Source organism: Gavialis gangeticus, unplaced genomic scaffold (genome assembly GCF_001723915.1).
Source record: "Gavialis gangeticus isolate Ggan-Ray unplaced genomic scaffold, GavGan_comp1, whole genome shotgun sequence".
Taxonomy (NCBI): domain Eukaryota; kingdom Metazoa; phylum Chordata; order Crocodylia; family Gavialidae; genus Gavialis; species Gavialis gangeticus.
The window spans coordinates 84,821,125-84,831,581 of NW_017729022.1; the positions used below are offsets into that span (position 1 = coordinate 84,821,125).

The window sequence follows — 10,457 nt, forward strand, 5'->3', positions numbered from 1 at the left end:
TGGGGTCATTTGACTCCAGTACTCTTTCCTGCCATGGCAGGGGATCGGACTCGATGATTTGCTCAGGTCCCTTCCGACCCTACTAACTATGAAACTAAACTATGAAAGTATGGTGCTCTGTTATTGAGGCAAATGGCATAGTCACTTTCAGAGCAGGATTAGACCCTTCTGGTGAAGGAAGCAATAGCGCCAGAATGGACAGTAGCAAGGGACTTGCACCACAAGGGTTTTCCTTTTCAGAGCAGCTCCAACATGGATGGCTACATTCTGATGCTGACTAGCTGTTACCAGTGGCGATCATATAGGAGGCACAAAGAGCATAGCTGCATAATGATCAGGTAGATCCCAGACTGAGTCTGGAAAAATGATTGGCCTCAAAGCTTGAGGGGCCAGATTACTACCTGTGCCACACCATGATACAGCAGGCAAGAGGGGAGGTTAACTGGATGTTGCCCCCTTACCTCCCCGTGCTGGCAGTGGGTAGGGGTGCAGTGGGGAAAGCAGTGTGAGAGGGTCCATTCCATAGGGGTGAATAGAGAGTGGGCTTTGATTCCGCAGCCTCTTGAGCTGTACCAGTGGGACATAAGCTACTCTAGCTCTAGGGCCTTGCTGCAGGTCTGCATGTGGGAAAGCACACTGCTTATTGCCCCTGGCTCAGGACTAGTGGCAAAGTGACAGTTTAGCTGTGACAAATGCTTGGAGTTGCACAGCATTATTTTTAGACTCCCTTCTCTGTGCAGAATTGCACTTGAACAGGAGCATAGCTTTTCAAGACAGACTGTGCAGTTCCTTGTACACAACGACGACATTAATAAGATTAAAGCCTATCTGAGAAAGTACAGTACAAGTGATTGCATGAATTCTGCTGATCACTAGAGCTGGAAGTACAAACGGTCCTTGATAAAGAGATTAGTCAAGTTCATTTCCTCCAAATTCAGGACTGGATTCTCCATTATGCCACATTTACTGGTGCAACTTCACTTAAGGTGGTGGAGTTACAGTGACACAGAAGTGCTGCAAAGGAGAAGAGACTTGGGCCCTTAGGCCTGGAAACCCTAAGGGAGTCAGTGGAATGGTGCTAATACTGGCTGAAGATCAGACCTTGCTTGGCTTGGAAAGAGAAAATCTAAATCACATTTGACCAGCTCAGGACAACCTGGTGCACCCTGACAATACCAATTCTGTTGCTCTCTGGCCTCATCTGCACACAGGAGCTACAGCTGTTACCTAAAGCTGTGTTTTTAAATTGAGTTAGGGCAGTGCAAACCCCTCTATGGGCATTGCTGAACCAGTTTAAAACTGATTTATGTTGGATTAGTTTGTGCCAATAAATTTACCAACCACAGTGTGTATAGAAAACTTAAGAAACCAGTATTAAGTCTTTCATTTATCCCTTTGCCTTGTAGTTGCAGAAGTATTTGGATGTTCATAGCAAACACATCACATACAATAAATCTGGATTTTCAGAGAATGTTCTGATGGCCACTATGTTGTTTGCCAGAAGCTCTGAGAGTCTGGCACTCAGAAATTAATCAACAGTTTAGCTCAGTGAAGTGGCCATTTATCTCAGTTTGGTTAGAGTGTAGTACTAATAACACTAAGGGCACAGGTTCAATCCCTGGTTGGACAACACGATCTCTTGAGGTCCCTTCCAGCCTTACTCCTGTATGAAATTCTCTAAGAAGATTAGTCAGAGAAGCTGACAGCAAACTACATGCTTGCCATAAAAAAGTAAGTTAATTCTATGCTGCTAGGCTGCCCTCTGCCCTTTGAGGGAGACAAGCTTCTCTGCAATAACTGCTCATATCCACATCATTCTCTGTAGTAAATCCACAACGAGTTGCCCCTCACTGATACGAGTGGGCAGGCAGGCAGTGACTGCAGAGCAACTGACATGCTGTCAATTCATGCCTACCTGTCTTGCCAAGATGATGGAACATCCCTGGAAAAAATCCATAAGCCCATCTTTGCTGTAATGATCAAGATATAAAATGCCCTTGGGAACTAATCTATTGTGCTGGTGTACATGCATGCCATGCCACTCCCAACTGGAGACGCTTCCTTTCTCTCGCATTCAATTTAGGATTGGCCAAAGATAAAATCAGAAGACTGCTGCTCTTTCCCTGGCTTAAACTTTCTGGCTATATTCTTTGTGGAGCTTCGCTTGCATTGCCATGAGACTTGACTCGCTGTTAATGATGATTTTACTTACAGTGATGGAAGACGGCTTTGGCTGTACAAGTCACAAGGCACGTCACATGATGAAGATGGATTCACATGACAGTTTCACCAGATGGCAGCACAGTGAAGGTGTGAAGTCACAGAGGGAGGTCATGGATGGAGGGAGGGGACAATTAAAGAACACAAGCAGAGAAGGAAAATGAAAATGAATAGTGGAGGGACTGGAATGATCCTCCTTCAAGACAGCAGTGGTTAAAACAACACATCCAGTTAAAATGACCCACAGCTCTGTACAGGGACACAAGCTGCTCCCGTGCCCTCCGCCCCTCCAATATAGCCACTACTAAGAACGTTTTCTTCTGTACTCTTGTTAATGGATTTTTTAATTGAAAGGGGATTTGTTAATCCAATAGCCCTCCCCCCTAATTTCTGTGAACCTTTGCATTCCTGAAAGAAAGAGGCTGCTCTTCACATAAGCCATCACATTTATCTTCATACTGCTCTGGACAAAGCTCACTCCTGTGCAGAGGACATGTACAAGTCTCATTGCTACATAATGCCACAGTTAATTCCCTATGATAAAAGTTATAAGTGGTATTTAAATGGTTTCTGGTTCTTGTTTTGGCTGTCTGAACAGAGGAAAATGTCACTGCTTAGAAAGAGTGAGGTAGTATCTGATGAAGTAGGCTCTTGCCTATGAAAACTTACGCTTCTCTGAACCACTTGAGTTTCTGACGTGCTACCCTGTTCTGCCGCCTTAGAACAAGGTTGCTTCAGAGCACCAGGAAAATCCAAAACTACTGAAGGCCAATCCCAAAGTTGATGGGGATTTTGCCACTGTCTCCAATAGAAGCGGTATTTAGCTCTCCGTGACTGGTGAGGACTTAGTTATTACAATACAACCTCATTCACAGAGATCTTCCTATCTCCTATCCTGAGGCATTGTACTCAGGAGTTGTGCAACATTGTGTTTTATTGTGTTGATGCACAGGTAGCTGTAGATAACCTAACAGGAAATGAGAAGCCTTATGTAGGGTTTTTTAACTTTGCTGTACAATCTAATTGAGTCATATGTTGGCTGCAGAGTTCAATAGTTCAGAAATGTGTATGAGGGAGATAACTGGGTTTTTACAGTAGTTTCAAATGATCTTTATTAAATTCTGAGGAGACTCTTTGGTTTCATCCCAACTGTGCTTTGTCAAACACTTCCACAGGGGCCTGAGGGAGTGCCTGCAGCTGGTAGAGTCTGTCTCCCACTGTGTAGAAAGCTTACTAGGACCCAGTTTGAAACCTCAGGAGGGTCTTAAATATGGTAATACTGGGTCCTAGAGATTAAATTGCAATCCCAGTCTACAGAAGGGAGTGGGAAAGGGAGTTGTCCTGGCATTGGGCAAAACTCTATAATTCCTTTCCGCTGGCAGTAGCTGTAACATTTATGCGCTATGGGGCAGCTGCATACTCACCATCTGCCAAGTTGTCTGAGTGCCAGAAGCTACTCATGTTAAACTCCAAAAGGAATCTGTCAAAAGAGCAAGGAGAGAGGACATTTTACAGTACTCCAGGTGGATTTGCATGTTAGAGAGAGATCTCTCACTGGCCTGGTCGTGGGGCTAAGAAGCACCAGTTCTGAAATGAGCAATACAAATTTTCTGGCACCAGCCAAAACCTGAGACATTCAAACCCTTCCGAGGGGTCCTTCACGGCCTCTGGTTTTGGGCTGCACTATCCACTGAGGAATGGCTAGTTGTGCTTTATTTCACAAGCATGCTATACGCAGTTGCTTGCCCAGTGTGAGCTTTAGCTCTGTGGCCTTGAGAGCTGAGAAATGACTCTGTCACCTTGAAAACCATCTGCGGAGCAAGGATTGATCGCTGCGACAGACGCGGGCACCATGCATGCACAGTGACAGCTGCAGACTGTGGTGGGTGAACTACACTCTTCTAAAGATGAGCTCAAGTCGTGGGGGCTGAATCTTTTCTAGGGTTCGAGGGTGTCTGGATTCAGTACTTCAGTTGGGGCCCAATGGAAAAATTGGTCTGGGTTGCAACAGACAGACCTAGATATGCATCTGAACTCCACCACAATTTGAGGGAAGGCTGAATTCAGTGTGTCTAAGTACCCCACTGCCCTTTACACTCCACTAGCATGTTTACATGACCATATTAATTCTTCACCTCTTTTGACCAGAATACCTGTTCTCATGTGCTCATTTTCTAGTTGCAGAAAGGGAGGACTGTTTTGTGGGTAAAGGTTCCAAGAAAGGTGATGCAGGTGCTATTTCTGGCTCTATCACAGACTTTGCACTGGGTAACCTTGGGCAAATCATGTAGCTACTCCACAACCACAGTTCTCTCTGGTGCTGTGTTCAGGTCACACAGTGATGAATGTCACAGAAATGCCTGGAACTAGGTCCTGCTAAGGGAGCCTGTACTGGTATATGTCTTAGCTCTCAGCCCTGTTGACCCAGTCCTCCCAAGCCTTTTGTACTCACATGAGGAAATCACTTATCAGCCACTTCAGTGTAGCCAGAAAGGCATAAATGGGCTGGAGAAAAAGGAAGCAAAAGAGAACATGAAGATCTGGTTACAAAAGTCCCCTTGCCCTGAAGTCCAGTTTCCTCCACCATCCAATGCTCTGGGAGACAAGCTATGTCAGTCAATAGGAATTTTTCAAAATGCATCAAAACCCAGACAAATCTCTGCTACTCATCACAGCGCCTTGCCTCCTTCCAGAAAGGGTCAGGAAGCTTATCACAAATGTACCAAGGACTTTGAAGATGTAATTGCTCAGTGATTCCTCTCCAGTCTGGATAATCTTAAGAGGTCAGAACAGGAGGGACATAAAGCTAAATGGGCCTGCCTTCTTAGAATGTGTTTATATTCCATTTTTTTGGTACAAGCTGTAGTATTAGCAGCCTCCCACTGACGGTAGTATTAGCTGCTATTGGTGATGCAGCATCTTAAAATATATCCTTCTTTAAAATGGCACTGCATCTCCATGTAACTTTCTTTCCTTTCTCTGACAGACTAACCTAAGAAAAGTCTAGCAGTGTAGTAAAGAGAATTCATTGCATGTAGCTCGGTAGCCAGGTGGCTCTATCCCCCTTCTGCACCATAAACCATGTCTTAGTCAACATTTGTGTAGGTGGTAAACCCAAAGTAAATGAGCAAGCAGAGAAGTGTAGTCTTGGTTGGGAAATAGCATTATTTTCCCATGAAAAATTCCACTGGTGAATGTTTTGTATTTGATGCATCTCTGCAACATTTTTCTGGCTTTTGTTGGGCGAAAACAAAACATCTCCCTGCCCCCCCAAGCCATTTTTTGTTCCAATTGTTGCAATCAGAACCTAAAATGTTTTAAAAATGTGTATGTTTTCAGTAACTAAAACCATACAACATTTGTCTAGTCACATAAACATTTTCAATAAAACCAAACGTGTTTGTCTATCTGGCTTAAAATTACAGACTTTTAAAGCCAAAATATATCTATTTATATAATACAGCCAACTTCTTTTAAAGCTTTCTGATGGAAAAAAAAATTTACTGGTGCTAAAAGCAGTATGCTAAAAAATTTCTTCAGTGCACTAAGTTTTTAAGGCATCAGAGAATTATCCTGACAATAAGCAGGTCCCTGTTTTGAATTAATTAATTAAAACAGGATTATCTAGCTGGCTTTGCACTTGACTTGTACCAACTGATATCAAACTTGAACGTCCCAACACCTGAAAGAAAGCACATGCTTATATCTTAATAGGCATGTGCTGTATGGCATTAATGAAACACTGGACCAGACTACCAGTGAATGCTAATGCAATGGGCTGACTGCAGAGAAATACATACACTCAACAGAGGCCGGGCACCACTGTGATGTTGGTAGTGGACTTTACACATTGCTTGATAATCATACAGTTGCACCCTATAAAATCAAAATGAAACAAGCACGTGGTCAAATATAAGAAATGCAACCACCTGTGAATTCTTTGCCCAAGTGTGAGCTAATCTTTGCCCTACCTGGGCTATATCCTAGATATGTGTTTTTACATACAAGAACTGCCATACCAGTTAGACAGTCTGCCTAGTTCCTTTCTCTGACCCATGCTGTGTTCTTCAAATCAAGGCAGTTAACTGCAATACTGTCCCACAGAAGGAAGATTCTCCCTAACTTCAGATGGCGCTAAGTGTATTACCTGGAACATGAGGATTATCATTTTTTTATTTACCTAAGTAAGTAAGTACCCCTAGATGTTGGTTTTATTTCATTGAGATGTTTAATACTTTTGTGAAGTGCACTGCAGTATTAGTGTGCACAAAAACCAAGATAATGGCAGGGGGGGGCCACTTTCAACCCAAATGCATTGCCTCCAGAGGGGCATTGCAGCTGACCAATCTGATACGGGCTCTCCCGGTGTAATGAGAATTCTGAAAGGCTTGCACCTTGAAGCAAAGGTACCATGTAGTACCTTCAGACATAAGGGCCTGAGCAGGAGGTAGTACAGAAGTGGTGCAGTTTGGGATTTGATGTATGCCATGATGTCTTGCAATAGCTGGTGCCCATTAGTATGGGAAGCAAGTAGTGTGTGGATACTACTAATGAGCAAGAAAGTCAATGAAGGAATGTTTGCAGGGAGACAGCTACTAGGGAAATAAACTTAGTCCATCTCATGCTTTGCCTCTCTGCTCTGCTTGCCAGGTGCATTATTTTCATGGGGGTAAAACATTTCATCCACACTTCTCCCACTTCCTGAAAGAAGGATATAAAGGAAAGTTACTACTTACTGGCTAAACATTCCCATGTTTAGCAGTTTTGTCATTACTGAACCATCCACTTCACCAAAAAATTTTCCAGCCTGCAATCAGAAAAGATTAAAGAGAGAGAGATCATTGGCAATGCTTTCAATGCTGTCTACTGTTGCAGTTAATGCATTTCTAGACGATGAAGGATCTATTGCCTGATGAATACTGTTAACAAATAGGAAGGATTTTAAGGTGGTACCATTTAGTTCTGCCTTTTTTATCCCTGGCTGAGAGGCATGAGAAGTGAGAACTTCATCACAATTTCCAGATGGTCTTTTACTCAGCTCCATATAATTTGAAACCTTGAGAGGTGCCCCTATGGTACCAGAGAGAGTGAGAGAGAGAAAGCAACAGAGATCTAGACAGATTCATTCATTTGAGGCCTGTGATTTCATTCGCTTGTGATTTTTTTTGTAAGCTTGTACTCCTTGGATTTGAAGGTAGGAAAAGCCTGTTCTGCCTCAGCTGAGATAACCCAGCTCTGCTAGCTCAGAGGTGGGAGTTGATTCAACCTCTCTGTGGTCCAGAGGGGACAGAGAATGGCAATATAGAAATGTAGGTTGCACAATTATCTACCTCCAGAGACTCTTTAAACTCAAAGACAAGTCTGTTTCCACTTACTACTAACTGTAGGCAGTCACTGGTGGGTATGTTTAAAATGGTCAGGTTCCATGTCTTTTTTGCTGTCAGCTGTCCTCTGTGTATTGGATAAAATGGTAACAAAATACCTAAGTATCCAAATGGTTTCTGGCCAGTTCACTGTGTTCATTTTTGGAGGGTTAATCTCCCTGTAAGGCTGAATGATTGAATCTTATAAAACCATTTCTCCAACATGAGGGAATATGTCCTTCTCCACTGAGAGGCTCTCAGTTATTAAGCAGCTAATAACAGATGAGGATTAATTCTTCATGTCTTTGAGCATGACCATTTCCATTATGAAGTTCCAAAGGGTCATGTGACATGCATCATCCAACATGAGTAATGTTTAGTTTTGAACTACCTCTCAAGTGTCACTAAGAGCCTGCCCTGTTTGGTGGAGATACCAGTACAGACACATGAAGTCAAACTTCACGCAGTCCAGGGAGTCTGAGGAAGCTGCAACTCTTTCACCTCACTGGCTCTTTCAATCTGATTATAGTGGTTAGAGATCCATCTGCTTACATTTAATTCCATTCTGTAGTCTTACTAGAAGCCAGAGCAGTGGGATTTAACACAATATAATCTGCAGCTGGCATTGCAAGGTGACAGGCCTGTTGTTGGACTACAGGTGGAGCCTGCTTCATTTGGGGAGATCAGGCCTTGTTACTTAATTCTTTCAGTGCCTCCTAAGTATGAAAAGACTCAATTCTCATGTGTCTAAATGGGCCTTAGTGCAATTAAGTATAAGGGCTAGGAAGCAAATCCAGAAAAGCAGCACTAAACTGGCCTTGCAGCACAGAACTGAGGATCAGACTGGGCACAGTTTCAGGCGCTGAGTAATAACATGAGAAAACTCCATTCTTAGCACCCCATGAGATCTTTTGAAGAGTGCCAGTGAGAAGATAAGCAGGCATGAGAAGACAAGTGCAGTTTCAGGCTCCTCCCTGCTTGGCTACTGCCCTAACCCACTGCCCAGCCCCTTTGCAAGGAGGTAAGCACTGTAATACATTTGTCTTTGAAATGGGGTGCTATTTAATTTAGACAAGGTATGGAGAAGTGCCTTGAGTCAAATGAGGAGTGTTTTGAATCAAACAAGACTGGGAATTACTGCTATGGGTACTTGCAATTTCAAAGAACCAAAGATTTTGGAGTCATTATGATCCTTTATTCTGACATCCTGCAAAACATTGGCCATGGACTATAAGTATGTAACAGCAGGCATGGTTTTATGTCTACCTGATGTGCACATCATAATCATGCACACACACACAAATGTACTTGCACAGGAAGCCAGTAAAGACATTTATAGGCCACATACTTTATGTGTGTACACCTAGGGTAATTTGTATACACATCTTAGGTGGATGCAAATGTCACAAGCTCATCTGGGGGTATCTGATGTTGAGTCTACATCCAGATGTTCTGCTGTGTTCTGGAAAACTATTCAGGGTATTAAATAAACTGGCCTTGTTTTTAGACGGAGAAATGGCTTGCTGGTAGGTGTTGGAAATATGTTACGGCTATGTTATGACAGGCCTCAGCAAGCAATGTGTGAAGCTTCTGCTAGACTGCAGGGTTGGGGTGGGAATTACCTTTTCCCATATGCCACATGAAAGCCAGCGCCCTGCAATGGAACTGCACAGGCTGTCCTGAGACTTGCACCAACAAGGTATAACTGATACCTGTACCTGCCAAGGGCTCACCAGAAAGAATAGGTCAAGAGATCTGTGTGGACCCTATAACCCTACCTTGTTCAACCTACTGAGTACCCGTGACCACAAGACTCCCACACCCACAACACTCAACCAAAGACAGCTGCCCTTCAACCTCTGCTGCAGTCATACTTTGTGACTTGGTGCTTTTCCTGTCTCCCTCCCTCCCACAGCCACTCATGCACCTGTACCACCCTCACAGAATCACCACAGGGAGACAACTGAGGAAGAAGGCAGCATTCGAGAAATACACTCAGCCAGTGAGGGGAGACTGAGATGACAGAACTGAACTGTGAGCTGAGAGCTCAAGAGACTTCCAATGCTTAGTGCTGCCTTAGGCACCAGCCCTAGCTGCAGGTGTGTGTTGGGGGGGTGGTGTTGGTAAAACCCACATCATGTATCATGGGAGTGATGGGCAAACATCTATAGAAAAAAAATGTTAAATCAAATGAAAAGCAAAACAATGATGCAACCATGGCAGCAGCATTGGTAGCAGCAGGCAGGGAGGGCTGTCACCAATATGTGTGTGTGTGTGTGTGTGTGTTGGGAGGGGATTGTGCCAGTCCACTGGGGCAACTTTACTTCATGGTTTAACAGCACCAGGAACAGCTTCCTAAACACAGTTTACATTAAAATACAGTCTAGGCTTTTCTGTTTCTTCTTTCATCCATTCCTAAGACTCAGCACTTAGTTTGTTGGGTCCTCTGTCCCCTCCTTGCTTTTGAATTGTCCTATTAGCCCTTTGCACACTCCTTCAAGGGTTCAGATAGGGAGACTTGTCTCAATTAAGATCTTTCCAGTTCTTCACCAAATACTCTAGCTCCCCACTTCCTAAGAGTCTGAGTCTATACCTTTTGTAGCTTTCAGTTGTCATCTAGCTCCTGGCTTCCTTTGGGAAGAAGTTTATTAGACAGCCCTGGTTCCCAAGCCATGGATGCCCTCCTTCATGCTTGGACATTTATTCAGTGCCCTCTTGCTATCAGTGCAGGTTGCTCAGTACTTGGATTATGGATGGGGAAATAGCCCTTACATGAGGTGGAAGGTAGGGTGGAGGAAGGGTGAGGAGGTAGCTTCAGAATAAAGCACAGGAAGAAAGCAGAAATCATCTTACAGCACCTGGAGTAGCCATGAC

The 10,457-nt window shown here is 43.8% G+C and overlaps 1 protein-coding gene across 2 annotated transcripts in view; it reads right to left on the bottom strand.

The window, feature by feature from the left end:
• CACNA2D4 (calcium voltage-gated channel auxiliary subunit alpha2delta 4) overlaps positions 1-10,457 on the bottom strand; it is a 218,964-nt gene that overhangs the window by 12,179 nt on the left and 196,328 nt on the right. For both annotated transcript variants that reach the window (XM_019515536.1, XM_019515537.1), the window contains 5 exons: positions 6,957-7,027; positions 6,021-6,096; positions 4,673-4,725; positions 3,645-3,700; positions 2,213-2,233 (listed from right to left, as the gene is read on the bottom strand). In XM_019515536.1, coding sequence (XP_019371081.1) covers positions 2,213-2,233; positions 3,645-3,700; positions 4,673-4,725; positions 6,021-6,096; positions 6,957-7,027 — 277 coding nt within the window. The remainder of the gene's footprint in view (positions 1-2,212; positions 2,234-3,644; positions 3,701-4,672; positions 4,726-6,020; positions 6,097-6,956; positions 7,028-10,457) is intronic.